At 32.2% G+C, this 22,232-nt stretch overlaps 1 protein-coding gene and 1 long non-coding RNA gene across 4 annotated transcripts; one reads left to right on the forward strand and one right to left on the reverse strand.

Annotated features, from left to right (window-relative positions):
• Positions 1–3,302: 3,302 nt before the first annotated feature.
• On the reverse strand, positions 3,303–3,886 carry LOC114174338. The gene is made up of 2 exons (XR_003602680.1): positions 3,828–3,886; positions 3,303–3,645 (listed from the first exon to the last, which is right to left on the reverse strand). It is a non-coding gene; the product is annotated as an uncharacterized LOC114174338 (long non-coding RNA).
• A 7,095-nt stretch (positions 3,887–10,981) lies between these two features.
• On the forward strand, positions 10,982–13,867 carry LOC114171165 (protein TIFY 6A-like). Of its 3 annotated transcripts, none has more exons than XM_028056373.1 (8): positions 10,982–11,304; positions 11,958–12,043; positions 12,148–12,183; positions 12,410–12,624; positions 12,727–12,811; positions 12,904–13,153; positions 13,347–13,404; positions 13,510–13,867. In XM_028056373.1, exons 1-8 carry the CDS (start codon positions 11,214–11,216, stop codon positions 13,595–13,597), a joined length of 909 nt encoding a protein of 302 aa, XP_027912174.1. In that variant the 5' UTR covers positions 10,982–11,213; the 3' UTR covers positions 13,598–13,867. The 3 variants fall into 3 exon arrangements, with proteins under 3 accessions (XP_027912174.1, XP_027912177.1, XP_027912180.1); XM_028056376.1 differs by having other exon boundaries at positions 12,151–12,183; XM_028056379.1 differs by lacking the exon at positions 12,148–12,183 and having other exon boundaries at positions 10,991–11,304.
• Positions 13,868–22,232: the final 8,365 nt, after the last annotated feature.

The following is a 22,232-nucleotide window of genomic DNA, read 5'->3' on the forward strand; positions in this document are numbered from 1 at the left end:
AATAATATTATTATTAGTGATAATGGTAATGTTAGTACTATTATTATTAGAATTGACATTAACATTATTATTATTATTATTATTATTATTATTATTATTATTATTATTATTATTATTATTATTATTATTATTACCATTAACATTGATATTAACATTATTATTATTATTATTATTATTATTATTATTATTAGTTTAAATACTTTTATAAGTCGTCAATCTGAATTAATATGAGAGTTAAACTTTTAACTTAAACTTTGTATTTGGCCTTTATGTCCCAACATCAATTTCATGCTGTATTTATTTCGTACGAGACTATATTACACAATATACTTACAATTTTTTTATATTTCATTGTTACTTAAAACAAAACTATTATGACTGAAATTTAATTATGAATAAAATTTTGAAAATGTCAAGAACATCCTTCTAAACACATTTTTTTTTAATTGTTAAAATTTATTTAAAATATCGAGTCATAATGTCGATGCTAATAATTTATCTATTCTTATTGATTCAATATTAAAAACCAAATTAATTACTATAATACTTTCATATTTAGTGTATTATATTTAACTTTTATTATAAATTCAATGTCTACGTTGATAACAATACCTGCATGTATTTTTGTTTAAAAATTTTAGCATCAATTTTAGGTTAATCTAACTTTTTTTTAATAGGGACCATATCATCTCACAATATGTTTGCATTTTTTCCATTTTTCTTTAAGTTGATTATTTATATATGGACAATACTTTTGCACGGGACCAAAATTCACAATATACCTACATTTTATCTTAACAATGAACGATATGCATTTTATTTTAATATAATATATAACAACCAACTCTATATGTGTACCCATTAAACAATTAACTCAGAGTCAATATCTACATTAATAACAATATTTTATGTATCTTTTTATTATTTTAACCTTGAATTCATGTTAAACTTTTAATAAAATTACATTTCATAATATATTTGCACTTTATTCATATTTGTATGTTACTTTTTATTTAAAATAGTTTAAGTTTAATTTTTTTTATTCTGATTCCATAAGTCAATATCTTTCAAATATTATTTTTCTTTTAGTATCGGTCTATCTAGATGTACTTCTATTAAAAATTTTAACATTAGCTTCTATATTCTCTAAATTAATTTTTATTTTATTATTTAAATATCATATATGTAATTATAACTATAAAATATAACAATATAAATAATTAATTTACTCAACTATGACAATAAAAATATTATTTTTCTTAATCTAAATTAAGAAAAAAAAGAAAAAATCGTGCGTAGGCACGGGTCTCATACTAGTTCCAAAAGAAAGATGAAATCTCCATACTTCTAAATGTTGAGATTCAGTATGTATAAGTGTCTTCCAAATATCGACATCTAGTGACCACGTATGTCACATAACATAGTTTTCGAATGTCGAGATCTGATAAAGCTCTTACAATTGTCTTTGGAGAATTGAGATTCAATAAAACTTTTGCAGTTTATTATTTATTTGTTTTTAATTTATTTGATTGTTGTATGAATTCTTTCATTTTCTTTTCGATTATTATCGAAAAAAACTCGATACTTTATCAATTTTAACAGTCATTATAATGATTTTCTACCGTAGTGTGTTTAAGAAGTTATTGTGGTTGAAGAGGGTGTTGTGAAGAAAGTGAAAATAATCACTTTATGGGTAACGTTCCACATAAAAATAAATCTCAAAAGATCATCTTTATATTGTAATTGAATATAATGTTTTTGAAGGTGACAAACATTACGTACTTGTACAATGCAAACACAATATTGTTTTGTTCACCGATCTCTTTAATTCCATATGCAAGTTATTGATTTTTTCACAATAATTTCTTCTTTTAAATTTACTCAAATTGTATTCAAATTTTAATTCCAGTACCCTTTTTCTCATTATTTTTGTACAACGTTTATTTTATCAACTTCATCTTCAAGATTCTATTTGCATAATACATGAGTTTTACATTTACATTTACTTGAAAAAATAAAAAAATCTTCCATAAAGATAAGTAGAAAATTATCAAACTTGAGTTGCTTTGTTGATTATGTTAAAAAATGAATTTATGTCCAACTCAACCTTATAAAATCAACTTATAAAGGGAAGTTTGCATTTACTTATATATTATAAAATCGTTTTATCTCTAACTAATGTGAGGTTTTCCAACACACCCCTCTCACACTTAGGTATCACTACAAGAAAATCTCTATATGATAATCAATATTAGTGACCAATTAATTTATTAGTGACCAATTTAGGAATTAATTTCCTTGGTAGCCAAAACCTTGATAATTAATTTTGTAGACCAATTTACAAATCAATTATAACTTTTTATTTATAATAGTGACATTTTAGTAACCAATAATTTACAATTTTATAAATTATATCTAAATTGGTTACTAGTTGATTATTAATTTTTTTTGTCACTAAAATTAGTTACTATATAGAGATTTCCTTGTATATACATCTCTTGCATAGGACTAGACATTAATGGGTGGTTTGATAACAGTCTGATAGCGTGTGGAACAATTACTACATAAAAATGTCTCATTAACAACCAATTTTAGTCACAAAAAATGTTAGTCAGTAGTAATCAATTTATATACCAATCTACAAAATAAAAAATTATTTCTTACTAAAATAGTCACTATTATGAATAAAAAATTATAATTAGTCTCTAAAATAATTTCTAAAATTTAGGTATCAAGGTTTTAGCTACCAAAGGAAATTAAACATTAGCTACTACCAAGTTTTTTTTTTATCAAAGGAATTGGTTTCTAAATTAGTCTCTAATTAATTAGTGATCAATTAGAAATCAATTATAATTTTTTATTCATAATAGTTACTATTTCAGTAACCAATAATTTTTTTATTTTGTGAATTGATATTTAAATTGGTCACTTTAGTGACTAACAACTTTTGATCATTACAATTGGGTGTTATTGAGATATTTTCTTGCAGTGAATAGATCCAACAACAAATTTAGCTAGGATAAACTTTAACCCATGATTCTTATACTATGTTAATTAGTGAACTTTAAACCTAATTTAAATTTATAAAAAAACTGACCTATAAAGTGAAATTTACACTTATTTATATATTTTAAAATTACATTATTCTTTTAATTAATGTGAGACTTGGAACCTGTCCTTAGTAATTTGGAATAAGTTTAACAAAATATTTGATATACTCTTTGGATCATTCAACTTGAAACTTTCATATATCTAGCATATCATGAAAATCAAGAAAATGTAAAGCAATGCTCAGAGTAATCGCTTCCAAAGGATACAAAACATCAAATATATTCTTTCCTCAAAGCTTCTCCTTCCCAAAAATAACTCTTGCTGAATTCAATAAGCCAGAAAATGAAGATTGAAAATAATTAAAAAATATAAGCATACATACATATATCACCACCAACAACTCATCATAGAGATGAGAAGATGGAAGAGGTGATTTTCTTGATCTAACAACTCATGGCGAACCATTCTCAATAGAATGACATTGTGAGGAAGAAGACCACTGTAGTATAGGAGGGTTGAGATTGAAGTCGTTGGCTCTCCAACAAAACATGTCACAAACCTCACAATTGACCTAAACAATAAAGTTTTAAGAGACTGCACCAACCACACAAGTAGAAAAATTAAAAACCAAAAAAAAAAAATGTTACCTAAATAGAGATTAAGGACATGCTTAGAGAAAATTTCTTGACTAATTAACAAAACTTTTTAAACAAACTCAAATTTTTTGCTCTGGAAATTAAATGAGAAAAAATGGACAGAAGAAAGATGGTAATTACCATGATTATTATAGTGTGAATGGAGTGAATGAAGCAACACTATGTTAATGGAGTTGCAGGAGGGGTTTTGAAATGGAGTTAGGTTTTTATTTATATAAAGATGGTCATGTGGAGAGTTGAAAAGCCATGTGTTTTTCTCTTTCAAATTAGATGCAGCGGAAATTCAAACCAAACCGTCAGCCAAAGTTCAAATGTGTGTGTTAAATGATGTACCAATTTGAAGTGGAAATTATATAAACGAGGACAAATCTTATATTATATTAGTATAGGCACATTTTTTAAATATGAGTGATAGTATGTTAGTAGGTGATAATAATATGATGTTAATAAGTTAATATATAAAATATAAAAATTTAAAAAATAAAATAATTTGAATATTTAGGTGAAGTGATTTGATGTATATATTAAAAAAATTATTGTAACATGTATATATAAGTTGTAATTAAGTTTATTTACTAATTTGATCTCAAATTGAAAATGACAAAATTAGATCATTTTAAAAAATAAGGATACTAAATTGAACCAAAAATTTAAAATAGAGAACTAAATTGAAAACAAATTTTACCACTGTGTCATGAATGTAAACTGCCACAATGGTAACCTGACACGTGGCTAAAAAAAATTAAAAATTAAATAAAAGTTAAAAAAAATTAAAAGAAAAATAAAAAATTTTACGGCTTGACACCTGTCTTGTACGGTCACGATGTTAACTCCAACCTAACAGAGATGACCAAATTGAATCCTTTTAAATAATTGGGTACTAAATTGAACCAACAAAAAATATGGAGAACAAATTGAACTAAACTAAAAAATTAGGGTACCAAATCAATAATTATACTTTTTTTTTTTACTATTATTATGTCATTCTTGTAATTTCTTTATACTATTATGTCATTGTTTGTTAGGGTCTCTGGATTTTCTCATATTCAATCTACTCAACCTATTCAGGTTGTTTAGCAGGAATTAAGTTAAACTCAAATGATTTACTTTGTTTAGTTATTTCAGCTCTATACAAACTTAAATAGAAAAATAAACCGTACTAAATTTGAACTTTAATTCAATGTTATAGTAAAATTATATAGGTTTAATTAGGTTTTAAGTCTTTTAGTTGGTTTCAATTTTTTTTCCTATTGGATCCTTAAATTTTTTATATTTTTTAATTGAGTTTCTGTAGTTTAATTTTTCTAATTAATTGGGTCACGTGCATGTTATCTTGTCCCTTATTTTACTTGCTTGTTATTTTTATGTGTTAAAATTTGTGATAATTTGTAATTAGTATCATATTTTTTAACACATGAAAATGATAAATATTGATAAAGTAACAATCATCTTACCTATTAACAAAAGGAAATTAATCAGTAGAAACTCAATTTTAGAAAATATACAAATTTTGAATATCCAATACGAAAAAAAATTAATAAAGACCTAATTAAAAAAGTACAGATTTAGGAAAAACTTGAAAGTCAACTATATATAATATTTATGAAAATATAGTTAATTAAAATTAAAAAAAGAAAAAATAATAGATAAAATCATTTATTATATCTCAAAATAAAATGCATACTTAGTAAAATTTAAATATAATAATAATAAATATTATTGATGATAATGTTTTTTATAAGAGAATTCCCTTTCGAGGAAGTAGAATTTAAATATTAAAAAATAACACATTGAAAGTTTTATAATACTATAGAAGATTTAAACAGATATTTAATATTCGTGTATCATGATAAGATTATTTTCACTATAGAAAAAATTAAGGGTCTCTAAGATAATATCAATAAAAAATAAAATAGAGTCATTATATAATCACCATATTTTCGCTAATTTTTTCGTGGCAATCAATAAGTTCAAATATCCGAACCCTATTTTTATTTTTAATTAATGTTTTCAATATTTTTGTTTTTCTAATTTTTAACAGCGGCATACATAATTATTTTTTTTATTGTTAATATCTTATTAAATTGTGTACGTATATAAGTTATAAATGGTTACAACAAGTATATTGAAATTTTGATAGTGCAAGGCCTTATCTTCCTTCCTCGTCTTACTTACATTTTGGGCTTTTACTTCTATGAACCCTAATAATTTCTACATGCACCTCCCCAAATTTTGAAAATGACCATTTCTTGTTTCGGAAAAGTGACTTCTGAATTATATATCCATAGTAAGTCTTCCGAAAATTTTCAGAACGAAATTACTGGAACAAATTTTTCAGGATCTAATTTTCAAAACATGTGAAATATATTTCGAAATAAGTTTTTTCGAATAGAATTTCTAGAATAAAATTTCCTGAACATAATAATGCTTTAGGAATGAGTTTTTTTTTTTTTCTGTAATTTTTCTCTTCTCTTGTAGTATTCTTTCACTCTTCTTCTTCCTCTACAGTACTAAAGTTGACAGTGGCAATGATGGTGTGATACAATGATAAAAGGATTTTTGAGTCTTTTTCTTTGAGTCCTTTGAAGAAAACTTCATCTTGTTTTGAAGCCAATGGATAACCTCAATTTTGGAAGGATAATTAATGAGCCTTGTGATTAAATTTTTAATAAGTGTTTTTGAAACAATAATTTTATAAAATAATTACTTATTTAAAACGTAAATATAGTTTTTCTTATTAAAAAATTAGCAGTCCTTATTTTTAAAATAAGCATATTAAAAAACACAAAAGGTTGACTTGTGTGTACCTATTTTATTAAAATAAGTGTTTAGGCAATACAATAAAAAAAATATATTTTATATGTTCGTCTAATTTATTTATTTTTAAAATAAAGCATTTTTCTCTTGTTTCGATAAGAAAATCCTATCAATTTCTTAAGCAAGTGAGTATTTTAAAATTCTCTATTTCAAAAAGTAATTCTATATAGTCACAATGCTATTGTATTAATATCGTCTTAAATAAATGAATTGTTAAACAAGACTTTGTCCTTTGTATATAGCTAATTGTTATTTTTACAAGACTTTCTCCTTGTGCCAACATTGACTTAAACAAAAGTAATTATATATTTTGTATTATACAAGTATTCACAATGGGCATACATAATTTGTCCTAGACTTAAATAATGGTTTAGTTCAATTTTTCGTTCAATTTTTTTAATTTAATCATAATTTTTTTTTTTAATTTAGTTCTAATATTCGTCATTTTTATTCAATTTGGTTCTTTACGCTAACATCGTTAAAATAGTTGACGGAATGTGAACAGTAACCGTCATGTGTCATTTTGTGATTTTTCTTTTAACTTTTTTTAATTTTTTTAATTTTTTTATTTAAAAAATGTATATGTGTCAAGCTCATATCATGCCATGTGTCATTTTGTGATTTTTTTTTAATTTTTTTAATTTTTTTTTAATTTAAAAAAAATTCAAGTGTCAAGCCAATATCATGCTACGTGTCAAAGTCAGTTTTTTATATTCAATTTAGTGCTAATATTCTTTATTTGTTTTCAATTTGGTCCTAATTTTTTTTTTAAATTTAGCATTTTTGTTCCTCTCCAGATTAAAACAAAATTTAATTTGTATATAAATGTTATATGAACATTCTTATTAAAATGCATATTTTTATTAAATATTTTTAATTTAGAATTAGAGTTGGTTTAAAATTAAATATTTTTAATCTCTTAAAATTTTAAATTAATGGTGTTATTGTCTTTTTCATTTTAATTTTAAACCAACTATAATTCCAAGGAATAAGACACATAAGATTAATCTTCATTGTCTCTTATTCTCTTTTCTTCATTTTTCTTATTCTCTTTATTATCATTTTTATTTTATAATATGTTATCAACACGAGGGTTATATCCAACTAAGCTAGTAGGAGTGTTTTCTCTCTAAAGACCTCTCTAAGAACAGTACACTACATACCTCAATCCAAATTCTTTCTAAATTTTTCAAAATTTACAATTTTATCTTATATTTATTACTTTTGTGATAAGAATTGTTTGACTTTATCAATTTTCATCTCTACCTTATTATTATTATTATTATTATTATTATTTATATTTGATTATTTTTCTAACATTTAATATTATTTTATTAATTTTATAGTTTCATACATGAAATATGATTATTGTTAATAGGTTAGATGATAATTCTAAACATGTCAAACCTTAAAAAAATGAATTTGTGGCCATTAATGTTATGAACAAGAATTACTTATCTTAGATATTATATGATGAAATACATTTAGATACAATGAGTCTTGGTAATGTCATTAAAGAAAGAAATAAAATATCTGAACAACTAATTTATTCCTGCAACAACAATATCATGAAAAAGAATTTCACAAATATTTTGCTTTATCTCATGTTTTCTTGTAGTTGAACAAAACAATGAGCTTTTGATGAAAAATAGTGAGACTCGCCCAACTAGTTTGGTCCATTCCCAGAAGTAAATGCAATAATATATGATTCATATCTTCATAGTTGTAGTTGTGTCTTTGAGCTATTAGTTTGGAAAGGTTACATAGAGAAAGAGAGACAACTCACTTGGATGATAGAAAGGAAGAGAGAAAGTAGGAATTGAGAAACAAAACAATTTCTCATTATAACATAAAAGTATTTTATACAAGAGTGAACGTTTTCAGAATGCAAATAGCTCAATGACAAGTAACTAAACTAAGTTGATCGTTGTAAACAATTATACAAAGTAACAAACAGAACAACAAAACAACAAAACAATTGGATTTATTCAACATTCCCCTTTAAATCTAGATTTCCTAAAAGTACTAATCCCAACAAACTTCTAAGTTTTTCGAATATGTTTTGTTTGAGTGATTTTTGTGAAGATATTCGTTACTTGCTCTTCAGTAGGACAGTGCACTAGCTCCAATTTGCCTTTACTAACTTGGTCCCTCATAAGGTGAAACTTTGTCTCTATATGTTTGCTTCTCCTATGACACATTGACTTCTTTGATAGGCTAATGGCAGACTTTTTATCCACCAATAACTATATTGGCTTCAAATATTCAAGCTTCATTTCATCCAACAACGTACTAAGCCATAAGCATTGGCATGCAGTTTCAGTAGAGGCGATGTATTCAACCTCACAGGATGAGAGCGCCACTACATTTTCCTTCTTGGAACACCACGAGATTGGAGATTGGAGCATTCATGTATTTGACTAAATAGCCAAACATACTTCTTCTAACCACCTTATATCCACACCAATATGAGTTGGACCACACCTCTAAATTTTCTTTAGATTGTTTGTTGCTCTTCCTAGGAAAAGATAAACCAAGCTCTACAGTACCCTTCATATATCTTAAGATATGCTTTATGCAAGACTTGGGAAATTTAATTAATTAATTAATTAATTAATTAATTAATTAATTAATAAAGGCGAGTAGTGTGAGCCTTTATGACAATTAATGCTAGCTTTTATGATGTGGAATAGTACTAGCTCAAATGGTTGAGAATACTTGATTGTGTTGGGAGGACTTGGGTTTTAGTCTCGTGTATGTCATTTGTGTGTTATTTAATTGGTTATTATTTTAATAATAGTATGCTTGATCATGATGAGTGATAATATAATCCTATATTTATAGGAATTATCATGAAACATGAATTGGTTGAATTGGGTGTGCACTTGATTTGGGGATTGGATGGTTGTGTGTTTGAACCTTGGCTTATGCAAAATAAGTTCCTTTTTTCTAATTTTTTTTTTTGCATAAATGTGAAAGGCCAGAAACCCTAGTTGTCATAATTAAGGAAGTTTTAGAGAGGAAAAGAGGGAGAATATGAGAGAGCAAGCGAGGAGCTATATTTGGTAGTGTGGAGAGGGAATTTTGGACGCTGAGTAGAGAGAGTATCAAGGAGTTGTAGCTAATCTGGAGAGGAGGCAAGGGTTGGAACAATTGTGGTGCAAGAAGAGTCTATCAATTTCAAATTTGAGCAAGGATTATACACGTTAGGGGAGCTGTGATTTCTTGTTTTAGTCAGTTGTTATTGGATTGTGTAATTGTATGAATTGTATGTCAACCTCTATCATTGAAATTTCTAGATTTCTATTTGAGTTTCTGGATTTGCTAGAAACCGCTGGCGGAATTGGTGGTGAGAGTTGAAAGAGGTTCTTATAGCAGGATTAAGGGTGGGACTGATGAAGGATTGACCTCAACCAAGAATGGAGACACATGCTTAAGAAGACTAAACATGTTTAGAAAAGAAGTTCATTAATCCTTCTTCCCTTTCATTTGTGTTTGTTATTTTTGATTCCCAAAGTTGACTTAGTTGATTCAACTTTAGTTGACTTGTTGACCTTTGACTAGGTTTAACTTGTTAACTACAATTGACTTGACTTAAGCCAACATGCTAATCTATGTTTATTTGCTTTGTAGGTTATTATTTTATGTTTCAATAAATATGAAGTTATATGATTATCATAGAATAATACTAATATTAATGTAAATCAATGAATTATTTTATTTATTTTTTATTAAAAATTTATTGGATAATAAAATCATCATACTTTCCATAACTTTTTTACCATTATTTATTATTTTATATTATTTTATATTATTTTATATTATTTTTATATTAACATCTATAACCTCATATTTTTAAATATGCGAAAACAATTAAGATAATATAACAAAATAATAATCATATTATCCGATATAAAATAATAATTAAATAACATTCACGCAATTAAAAAATATAAAAATTTTAAATATTCATTAAATAAAAAAATTAATAAAAAAATATCTAAATTTATTAAAAATTAAAACTTAATTAAGCTTGTAATAAAATATGATCGTAGAATTTCATCATTTAACAGGTTGGAATATTTTTATTATTGTTTAGTGGTTTTTATGTGGTGAGGAAAAAAGACATTAAAAAGAGTGGGTATATGATTAATATTAGAAAATAAATAGATATGATACACCAGTAACACATGTAGTCACGTGTTACACACACGCGCATAATTTTAACATGTGTGGCGGTACAAAAGATCGCTGTCGGACACCGACGACAAGTAAGGTGTGACAGAGGCGCACGTGGTCTTATACCGGACTATCCGGTTCTTCTACCGGTAACTCACCAACCGTTCATAATTCATCATTGTTTCTCTCATTTTTCAAAAACAACAAAACAAATCTTCGCGGTCAAAATCTCATTAATTAATTCAAACAAATTAATTACTCCCTTGGATTTTCGAATACCTTCCTCTCTCTGTTTTATCTATTCGTTTTTTCATTTTTGTTTCTCTGCAGTTATAGCGACATGTTTTATAATAATAATAATATTATTATTTAGTTTTATTTTCTATGGCGTGCTTGCTTTGTTTGTTAACGTGAGAAAGGAAGAGGGGTTGCTTCAGTTTTGTTTTTGAATGGTAAAGAAAGAAACTTTTGGAGTGGGTTTCTGAATTTCTTTAGTTTTTTGCTCTGAAAATGGAGAGGGATTTTATGGGTCTGAACTCGAAGGAACCGTTCGTTGAAGTGAAGGAAGGGATGAATAATGATTGTGGGTGCAAAAACTCAGGCATGTCTATGTTTTTTTGTTCTTTTTCTGACCTCTGTATGATCCCCACTTCAGTGTTTCTGTTTCTGTCGGAAATTGAACATCTGAATCAGTTACTAAATTTTCTTGGTGGATAAGTTTGGACATGTTTTTTAGTCTCTATTTGCTCCTTCTTTAACCAATAAAAGCTGTTCATGCAACTTTACTTCTGCTGCTGTAGAGCTGCAGATTATTTAATAGTTAGGGAGTTCATGTGTGTTGTGACTCTTGTTTCTATATTTGAACTTTTCTATGTGACTGTATGGAATTAGTAATTTGGAAAAAAAAAATATATCATTCTTCAGTTCTTTACCAGTTATGTTAATTTGGGTGTTGATGCTTCTGCACAGTGATACTTACAATGATGCCAAATCATACATTTGACAATCTTTTCCTCTTCCTCTCTTGTGCATCCTTTGCAGTCTATTTAGCTTGTATTTGGTTCCATGTTAAATTCTGCAGCATCATATTGAAATAGCAAGTAACATCATTTTAGTTAAATTTTCACTTACAGGAATTTATTCTGGGTCTAAAAGGGTTGAAGTAATATAGCTACTGAAGCAAAATTCCTTTTTTATTTTATTTTTTTATTTACTGACCCTAATAAGATGGAAATTTATGTTGATGGTATTTAGGTTTCACAAAAGGAGGAATGGTAAAATGGCCCTTTATGAACAAAGTACCTGTCCATCCTCATTTGATGTCCTTGAATACTCCTCAGGTTTGAATAATACACCTTCTCTCAGTTTTTGTGCATTTGTTCAAAATTGCAAATTAGGTTTTATATTCACTAAAGTGAAGTGAGTAAAACTTATTCACTCTTAGCAGATCAGATCAGATGACTCCACTGCGTTCAGATTGGTATTTTTTATTTTCAGTCCAATATGGTTTCAGAAAAGTTTTGTGTTAATGTAAGTTGGTATAGATCTGCTTATACTAGTCTTTCTGATTTGTATGAACTTGCCCTTTACATCTGAACCTAGCTTTAAGAAGTTTTGCACTACCTCATGTCTTTTGGTTCAGATAGAGATTTGTTTCATCCACAAAGTTTTGCCCTTTCATTGATTGTAATTTTCTTATTACTTAGAAATCTGTGAATCATGATGGACAAGGTGGTGGCATTCATTTTTCCCTGACACCTTATCCTGCACTACATGATGTGAATTATATGAACCGCCCTCATAATGTGAAGATGTTTCCATCCCTAAAGAGTCCTTTTGCAACTGTTGCTCAGAATATGAATGCTTCTGGTATGAAGCAACCACTACTAGGTGGAATACCTGTTACAGCACCCCATTCATGGTAATTTTAGAGGCCTAAAACAAGTGTTTTTTACATGCTTGAGCCTTGAACTGCAATGAACAAACGTGTTATTCTCTAACTTATATCATTTTGAAATAACAGTGTGAAACCATGTGTATCTACTCCTAAACTTACCATCTTCTATGCTGGCACCGTGAATGTGTTTGATGATATCACTCCTGAGAAGGTATTTGATCTCATATTTTGCTGCATACATGATTAATGAATAAAATGATTGAGTATGCATCTGATTGTTGATGCTTGACCATTTTTGTTCAGGCTAAAGCAATCATGTTGATGGCTAGGAATGGCATATCAGTTGCTTCTAATGTGACAGTGCCTAATAATGTTGAGGCAGCCAGACATAGTAAACCCATACCACTCTCAAGTCCTTTATCTGTTTCTTCACATAGTGGTGCAAAATCAGGGAGTGTTTCAAGTAGCAGTGATGAATTTCTGACACCTAAAACTTTTGTTAACAAAGCAGACACTCCTAAAGCAGTCAACACAAACACCATGCTACCATCAGGTATCCTAATTTCTTGCTGTTCAATGTTTCTTTAGTTCTTCATATACTTTTTTGATTTGGGGTAAGATAAATTTACTTTATAATCATCCGAAATTATTTGTTTTGATCATTGCAAGTGTTTGTACTCAGTGATTCTACAATCAGAAGGTTTTTCTGAATGAATTTGACATTTTCTTTTTCACCTTTTATGCAGCTGTGCCACAAGCTCGCAAGGCATCACTGGCTCGATTTTTGGAGAAGCGCAAGGAAAGGTTAGTACATGGTTGTGGATTCAACTTCTTCGTTAACAAAATACTAACAATTAACATTTGTCGATGAAAAATTATTCTGAGTGTGAGGTGTTTCTGTTCATGCAGGGTGTTGAGTGCAGCACCATATAACCTGAACAAGAAGTGTGAGAATATGTCAGAAGAGAGTGCAAGTGAGGGTGCTGATGCAGTATAAACCAAGCAAGGATAGTAGATAATATTTGATGCAACTTGTAACATGTATGCAGATGAATTTATCAGAACTTATTCTGAGATTATTATGTATCAAACTGTGTTTTGTCATTAGGTAGGGCCTTACTTTAATTATTTTTGGTGTAGGGCTTTACCTTATTACTTGAAACATTTTAGATTTTACCTTCCAACAGGACAAGTTATTACAGTGTTGGAATTAAGAGCAAGTTTAGATCATATTTATATTTATATTTATTTTCTGTACATTCCTTAAGTCACTCAATTTTAATTTTACTAATTGTGTTTATTTATACCTTCTTCACCTATATTTTTATCTTTAATTTGTCAAACAAGAACAAAGTGTTGAGTTTTAGGAGTAAACTGGTGGATATAACTGCATAAGGGAGGGTTGAAAGGAAATTAATTTTGATCTAGAACATGCAGAATTAGTAAGATATAAATCATGATACATCACTATAAACGATATATAAAATTTAAAATTAAGATTCAACAGAAATATTTGAAAAAATATTTAAAAATAAATGAGTTAATATTGAAATATTAAAATAGTACAGCTGATAAAATTGTTATTTTGGATCATAATGAATTGATATGAAATTGTTTTAGTTTAGCTGATAATTTCATATCTGAATTCTGATATGTGTACCTGTTAGATATATAAATGAAGAAAATTTTGTCATTTATAATGGCTCTATCTATATCAGTATTAATTGTTGAAAAAAAAATTGTAAATATATGGTTAACATTAAAGGAATAGATTCCCATTGACAAATATCAGTGGTGCAAAAATACAAATAGACTTTCAGTCAAATCACACTGATTCTTTCAATTAGGCTGCCGTAGATATTTATAACACCATTGACAATTTCACAACCTAAAAAGTTTTATACTTCCATTAGTGAAGCAGAAAAAAAAAGAAAAAAATGGATAAAAATAAGATTTAAACTAAATGAAAAAAAAGTATTTATTATTAATAATTTTATTTTATTTATTATTTTTAATTATTTATTCTTGTAATAATAATACATTTAAATATTAATTATAAGCAGAAAATACAATTGATTATATGACAAATATATATTAATAATATGTATATATATAATTTGTATACATTTTCTTTCATATTTGAACTAATTTTTACTTTTTTTTTTATCTTTACCGTTTACATATACTCCGAGTTTTTTTTTATGGTAATTTTTATTCATTTTTGTTTCATCATGAACTTCTCACATGTGTGGCTAACAATTCTTATAACTATCTGATTTTTTATTTATAAAAATTATTAAAATAGGTATTTTTTGGTTTTTAATGTTAGTTTTAAGACAAATAAATATTATTTTTAAAATTCTATTGTTTATTAAAGATATTTCATTATCATATTTAAAGGAGTGTTTATTATATCAAACAACCTAATAAATTTTTTAGAATTAGGTCAAATCTAACTTAAGACCAACTTCTCAAATCTTCTATGAATTAGGTGGTGAACTATAATATTAGGTCTAATATCTAACTCTATTTAATCAATGTTATTATAAAAAATATATTATTTGACATTTAATTTATTTGTTATTTTAATTTTGTTTTAGTTTATACACTTAATGTGTAATTATAATGTTTAATGGGTAATTATAATGTTTTCTTGGGATAACTATATTTTTTGTCCTTCAACTTTAATGCAAAATTAGAATTCATTTCTATCAAATTTTGATACATTTTGATTCTTAAATTTTAAAAATATATGGATATAGTCATTTTAATCTAATAATATTAAATTTTTTGAACTTTTTAAATTGTGTTCAATTTGAGTTAGAACGTATTAAAATGGTACTCAAATGTCATCCTATAATGCAATGTCAACAAATTTTAATACAGTCAAGTTAGGATGATTATATCTGCCAAATGTATCAAAATTTGAAACAATGATGAATTTCAATTTTATGTCTAAGTTTAAGAACTAAAAACATATTTAACCTTTTTTTTTATTAACACCAATTACATAGTTTTTTAAAAGTATTCTACAAAATTAAAAAATATATATATATATATATATATATATATATATATATATGAATCATAAATTTTATTAAAACATTATAAACAAATTGAACAATTTCAATTTGAGTTGGATTGATTGAAAAAAAATATTAAATTGGATTATCCAAAACCATGTTTAAACAGAAATATTGAAACTAATATAAAGAAAAAACATCTTGAGAAAATGAGAGACATGATGAAAAATCACAAGTTTTTGAAGGAACATGCAGAACATTGACGTGAGTAGAAAACGTGGGTGATGGTGATGAACAAGTGGTGGTGCTTCAAGAGTTTTTGAGTGGTTCGTATTATGTTATCACTTTCTTTCTTTGGTCACAATCTCTCCCACTCTCACTTTCATTTTCTCCATTTTTTAATAAAATCTCTTTCATGCGAAGTAGATAATTTTGGGTGGTACCACAAAATCAAAAAACAACTAATTTAATCGTTCAAGTTATGATGGCAAGAAGAAAAATCTATAAAAAGCATCAATCACATTTTCAACTATCGAGGAATAATAAACTATACATGGCGTGCATTTGTGTCAAAACCTTCAAGCAACCACACAATTTTCTTTTGTTTTTTGATGTGATATTTGGCTTGTAAAGCTTCAACCTTTAAGGTTCTTTTCAACCAAGTAATTATCTTCATTTATTTAATTTCTCTTATAACTCTATTATTTTGTTTCATCACATCTATATCATTGATGTTGATCCAACTGATAGTGACTTAGATTCTTTAAAGAGGGTTTGGAAGAAATGCAAGGGATGAAATTGAGTTTTCAGTTTTGTTTTGCATGGAAGCTAAGAAAGAAAGATAGAAAGAACATGTCTTTTTAAATCATTTTTACTAAAGTATGATCAAATAACAAGAATAGATGTAATTAATCTGTATAATGGGATTTGTTAATTTAGTTTATTTGAATTTCTTTTATTTTATTTTTAATAATATTTTTAAATCACAATAAAAAAACATTGACTAATACAGAAAGCAAAAAAAAAAAAGAAAAACTGATACAATAATGAGAAGATCATGTATTAAAAAAAAGAAAATAAAAGTTTACAATAACATTTTATTATAATGTCCTCTGTTTAATTGATAATAAGATAAAATATACATATAAATTAATAATTAAATATACGGATAATATGGAGACTTTTAGGTTGAAATTTCAATCAAGTTTAACTCATTGAATATGAGCGTCAACATTTGAGTTTTCTTCCTACGTCGCATTCGCATTTTCTGAATGACACGTGAAATCGAAAATCACGGTTTTTCAAAAATTTTAACCATCTCGTCTATCTAGTTTAATTTTCTTATGATCAAATAAATATTTCTACCTCTTGTAATCACTTAACGTATAAAAACAAGCACCGTATAAATAATGTCTCTAAATTTGCAATAACTTTAGATCATAGAATTGAAAATTTATCTCATGTATCTTCCACCAACACGAGGCATAAGAAACTACTTTCTTTGCATCAGAACACATATCAAACCATGATATGATACATCACAATGAATTTTGAAAGGTTTAATAAGGTACATAGCGGTTAGAATCGAATATAATTAAAAACTGTATAAGATTAATCTCCCTTGTATAAAAAATGTACCGTACCTAACCAAACTCGACCAAGTAAACAATGTACATATCGAGACCGCCAAGTACCCAGGTTAGGCCAAGTTAGCCTAACTTGTACCGGTTTTAACCTAACCTAAATGTCTAAGAGGACAACCTGCACCTCATATCACCAACAAAAGCCATCTAGGCAAGTAGTCGGTCTAGACCGACTACTCGAGCATATCTGGTAAGATTAAGGCCCAGGCCGACTACTCGAGCATATCCGGTTTTAACCTAACCTAAATGTCTAAGAGGATTATCGAAGCCCCCACGTTCAATAGGTCTCAAGGGCCTGGGTTAGGGCCCAGGCCCACTCATGACCCAAACTAGAGCCCAAGTCAAGGCCCAGCCTATGAAATGGTCAAACGTCATTAATGCTCTATAAATACACATGGATCCCATCATTTAAAGGTACGTATTAATTAATCACTGATTTTGACTCTCTAAGAGCTTTGACTGACTTGAGCTTCGGAGACTCTTCTGCAGGTAACCCCCCTGGGTTCAAGCCGACATGTATCGACTGGGAAGAGGCCAACTAAGGAGATAGCGGACTACGTGATAAGGTGACGCTTGTGCCTAACCTATCTTATTTGTTCTCTGCAAGAACAATTGGCGCCCACCGTGGGGCACGAGACGAACACCTTTAGTACCCGTTTTTCCTCTGAAGATGGTTTCTACCCGCAGTAGAGCTGGAGCGAACAAGCAAGCGGATGTTGGTCCCTCTGGACCTCCCAACATCACCCCTAACTTGGCTGCCATCCTAGATGGCCAGGCAAAGATGCAACAAGAACTCGCAGACCTGAAGAAGCGTAGTGCTGAAGAAATGGAAGCGCTAAGACAAGAGAACTCTCGCCTCAGGAGAAGGATCGAGGCAGACGCCAACCTGAAGGGAAAAGCCAAAGAAACCTCTAAAGCTGTGAAGTCTCCGGCCTTCCAACCTACAGAGGAAGAAAGTGAATACAATCCCACCCTCCACACCTTCACCACCACCCAACAGACACCCGTTACCTCTACCCATCCCCATCACTTTCCATCCGGTCAACCAGGGCTCACCGCACCCCCAACTCCCGCCCCCACCATCCCCACCACCCACGCCCCCTACAACATACCCACCGCCCTCAATACCACACATATCCCACCCTACAACCTACAATATCTTCCCACAACCCTCATTCCTCCTCACAACATCACCTCCACCTTTCCTGCTATGATCAACCACCCACCCCCACCCCACATGCCCCCCCTCACCAGCCCAGACGCCGCCACCCATTCACGGATTTTATCGCCAACACGCCTCTCCCGGCCCAGTGGGAACCATTCAACCTGGATCGCTATACCGGCGAAACTGACCCTGATGAACACCTGAAAGTCTACATCACCCACGTAGCCCTGTACACATCCCAGGACACAGTCTTTTGCAAAGCTTTCCCCACTACCCTCAAAGGCCCTGCCCTAGAATGGTTCACCACCCTCCCTCCCTACTCAATTGACAATTTCGACATCCTATCCCACATGTTTTCCACCCATTTCGCTGGAAGCCGCCCACATCAAACCACCACCATATCCCTACTGGGTATCAAACAGGAACCCAATGAACCACTCAGAACGTTCATCGATCACTTTAGTAAAGCCGCCCTTCGTACACCACACCTCAACCAAGAGATGATACTCCAATGTATGACTCTCACCCTACAGCCCGGCCCCTTCGCCAACAACGTCTACCTCCACCCACCCACCTCCATGCACGAACTCAAGCTACGTGCAGCCGACTACGTCCGCATGGAGGAAATGCAAACCCTTCACACCAAATTCTGCAACGACTACGCCGCCAACACCTCCAACCCCACCCCCAACCCCACCCCACAACCTTACCCGCGCCTTGATACCCGTCCACGCGAACCCCGCCAACCTCGCTTCACTAGATACGCCCCCCTCATAGTAGCCCGCTCCCGCATCCTAGACGAGGCCCTCCAAGCTGACCTCCTCCCCCCACCACGCAAGACAACCACACCTCCTAACGCCAATATGACCAAGTATTGTCGGTACCATCGCAACCATAGTCACACTACGGAAGAATGCAAAGTGCTCCAGGATAAAATAGAAGAACTGGTCCGTGCTGGCCACTTTCGCCGCTTCATCCGTAGGGATGACCATTCCTCCTCCTCCCGATCACGCCATCCCCCACGACATGACCACAGACGCCAACCAAACGATGCCCATCACAATAGCCACCCCACCCAACCCAACAACCAACAGCCAGAGCCCGCCCACACCAACATTACCCCTGCCGACCCCCCCTTACGAGGCACCATTAACACCATCTCTGGTGGCTTCGCAAGTGGAGGCTCCACCTCGTCTGCCAGAAAGAGACACCTCCGCCATATACAATCCATCAACCATATCACTCATTCCCATCACAGACGTCGTATGCCCCCCATCGTATTCACGGATGACGACTTCCACGGCCTCGACCACCAGCAGGACGACCCCATGGTCATCACCGTTGAAATCGAAAATTATGCCGTTAAGAAAGTCCTTGTGGATCAAGGCAGCTCAGTTGACATCCTCTACTGGGCCACCTACCAAAAGTTACAACTTCCTGACACCGCCATGATACCATATGACGAGCCCATATACGGCTTTTCCGGTGAACAAGTATCCACCCGGGGCTACATCTCCATACCGTCTTTCAGGAAGGAACCCAAACCAAAACCATCCCAATCCGCTTCCTTATAGTCGATGCGCCAACATCCTATAACATACTCCTGGGCCGTCCTTCCCTCAATACACTTGGCGCAGTCGTCTCTACCCCTCACTTGGCCATGAAGTTCCCAGCCCCATCCGGCGACATCCTGACCATCCACTGTGACCAACGCCTGGCACGCGAGTGCTATATGGCAAGCTTAAGACCACAACTCCCAATCCAGCAAACAAACCATATCGAACGACCCCCTGATTCCCGCATAGCCCTATCCGGCGAGGACTTTGACCCTAGAATAGGCCGGGATGTCCGCCTCGAACCAGTCGAGGACACAACTCCCCTGGAACTCCCCAATGGCCACTCCATCAATTTAGGCACCGGTTTAAACTCTGATGAGCGTGCCACAATCACATCCATCCTCATCAATAACACAGATCTTTTCGCCTGGTCAGCCGCCGACCTCCCTGGAGTAGACCCCCAGGTGGCATCCCACAAGCTTTCGATATATAAAGAAGCCCGCTACGTATCCCAGAAAAAGCGCAAGCTTGGGGAAGAACGCAGACAAGCGGCCAAAGTAGAGGCCGACAAGTTACTGAGCGCAAGGTTTATAGAAGAAGCTCAATACACCACTTGGCTTTCTAACGTTGTCTTGGTAAAGAAAGCCAATGGCAAATGGCGGATGTGCGTAGACTACACAGACCTGAATAAGGCATGCCCTCGCGACGCCTACCCCTTACCCAACATCGATCGACTCGTAGATGGCGCGGCAGGAAACAAGGTGCTTAGCTTTTTATATGCATATTCAGGTTACAACCAAATCCCCATGGCCACAGCAGATATGCACAAGACCGCCTTCATCACAGACGATGCCAACTACTTCTATAGGGTCATGCCCTTCGGCCTCAAAAACGCTGGGGCAACTTACCAACGACTAATGGACAAAGTCTTCAGCCATCTAACAGGACACTGTGTCGAAGTCTACGTCGATGACATGGTCGTCAAGTCCCCAAGCCATCATCAACACGCTAAAGACTTGGAGGCAGTGTTCTCCGTCCTGCGCCAATATAACCTCCGCCCAAATCCCGATAAATGCGTATTCGGCGTCGACTGGGGTAAATTCCTTGGTTTCATGCTAACCCAACGCGGCATAGAGGCTAGCCCTGAAAAATGCAGGGCTATCATCGAAATGTGCAGCCCCACTACTGTCAAAGAAGTCCAACGCCTAATCGGCCGCCTCACAGCCATTTCTCGCTTCCTACCCAAACTAGCGGAACAAACTCAACCCATAATCCAACTCCTAAAGAAATCCGCCCGGTTCACGTGGACTGATGATTGTGAACAGATCTTCCACAAACCCTAACCTCACCCCCCATCCTCCATAAACCAGACATCAGCCAACCCCTGCTGGTATATATCACGGCCACCGACCATACCGTCAGCGCAGCCCTTGTCCAAGAAGTAGAAGGCACACAGCATCTTGTGTATTTTGTGAGCAAAACACTACAAGATCTTGAAACCAGGTACCAGATGGTAGAAAAACTAGCCCTATCCTTGGTCCACGCCGCACGCCGCCTACGCCCATATTTTCAAAACCACACCATAACCGTCAAGACCGATTACCCAATCCAAAAAATATTACAGAAGCCGGATCTAGCCGGATGCATGTCATCATGGGCCGTGGAGCTGTCAGAATTCAACATTCGCTATGAACCCCACGGCCCCATCAAAGCCCAGTGTCTCTTAGACTTCGTCAATGACCTACAACAAACACCCGTTGAGGACCAGTGGACACTTCATGTAGATGGCTCCTCAAACCCAAGGGGTGCCGGAGCTGGCATCGTCTTAGAAGGCCCCAACGACATCCTCATCGAGAAATCTCTTCACTTTGCTTTCAAAACATCAAATAACCAAGCCGAGTACGAAGCTATCCTCGTCGGCCTTTCCCTAGCCCGTGAAGTCGGCGTCAAGAAGTTAACATGCAAAACCGACTCCAAACTCACTGTAGGTCATCTAAATGACGAATTCCAAATCAAAGACCCCATCCTCCCACAGTATTACCATCTAGTCCATGCGATTATTCAATTCGCCTTTGAACAAGTCCGCGTCGAACACATCCCGAGAACCGACAACGTCAAAGCCGACATCCTTTCCAAATTAGCCAGTACCAAACTCAAAAACCGTAATCGATCCCTACTACAGCAAACACTCTCCACACCTTCCATCACACACACTTGCCAAACGTTAACCCACACCCCATCAAAC

This window comes from Vigna unguiculata, chromosome 2 (assembly GCF_004118075.2).
Source record: "Vigna unguiculata cultivar IT97K-499-35 chromosome 2, ASM411807v1, whole genome shotgun sequence".
Taxonomy (NCBI): domain Eukaryota; kingdom Viridiplantae; phylum Streptophyta; class Magnoliopsida; order Fabales; family Fabaceae; genus Vigna; species Vigna unguiculata.

Excerpts from the sequence above, each read along its gene's own strand:
- LOC114171165 (XM_028056373.1), top strand. The coding sequence starts at position 11,214 with ATGGAGAGGGATTTTATGGGTCTGAACTCGAAGGAACCGTTCGTTGAA. Across the intron at positions 12,184-12,409 it reads ACTCCACTGCGTTCAGATTG|AAATCTGTGAATCATGATGG; the intron begins GTATTTTTTATT and ends CTTATTACTTAG. Across the intron at positions 13,405-13,509 it reads TTGGAGAAGCGCAAGGAAAG|GGTGTTGAGTGCAGCACCAT; the intron begins GTTAGTACATGG and ends CTGTTCATGCAG.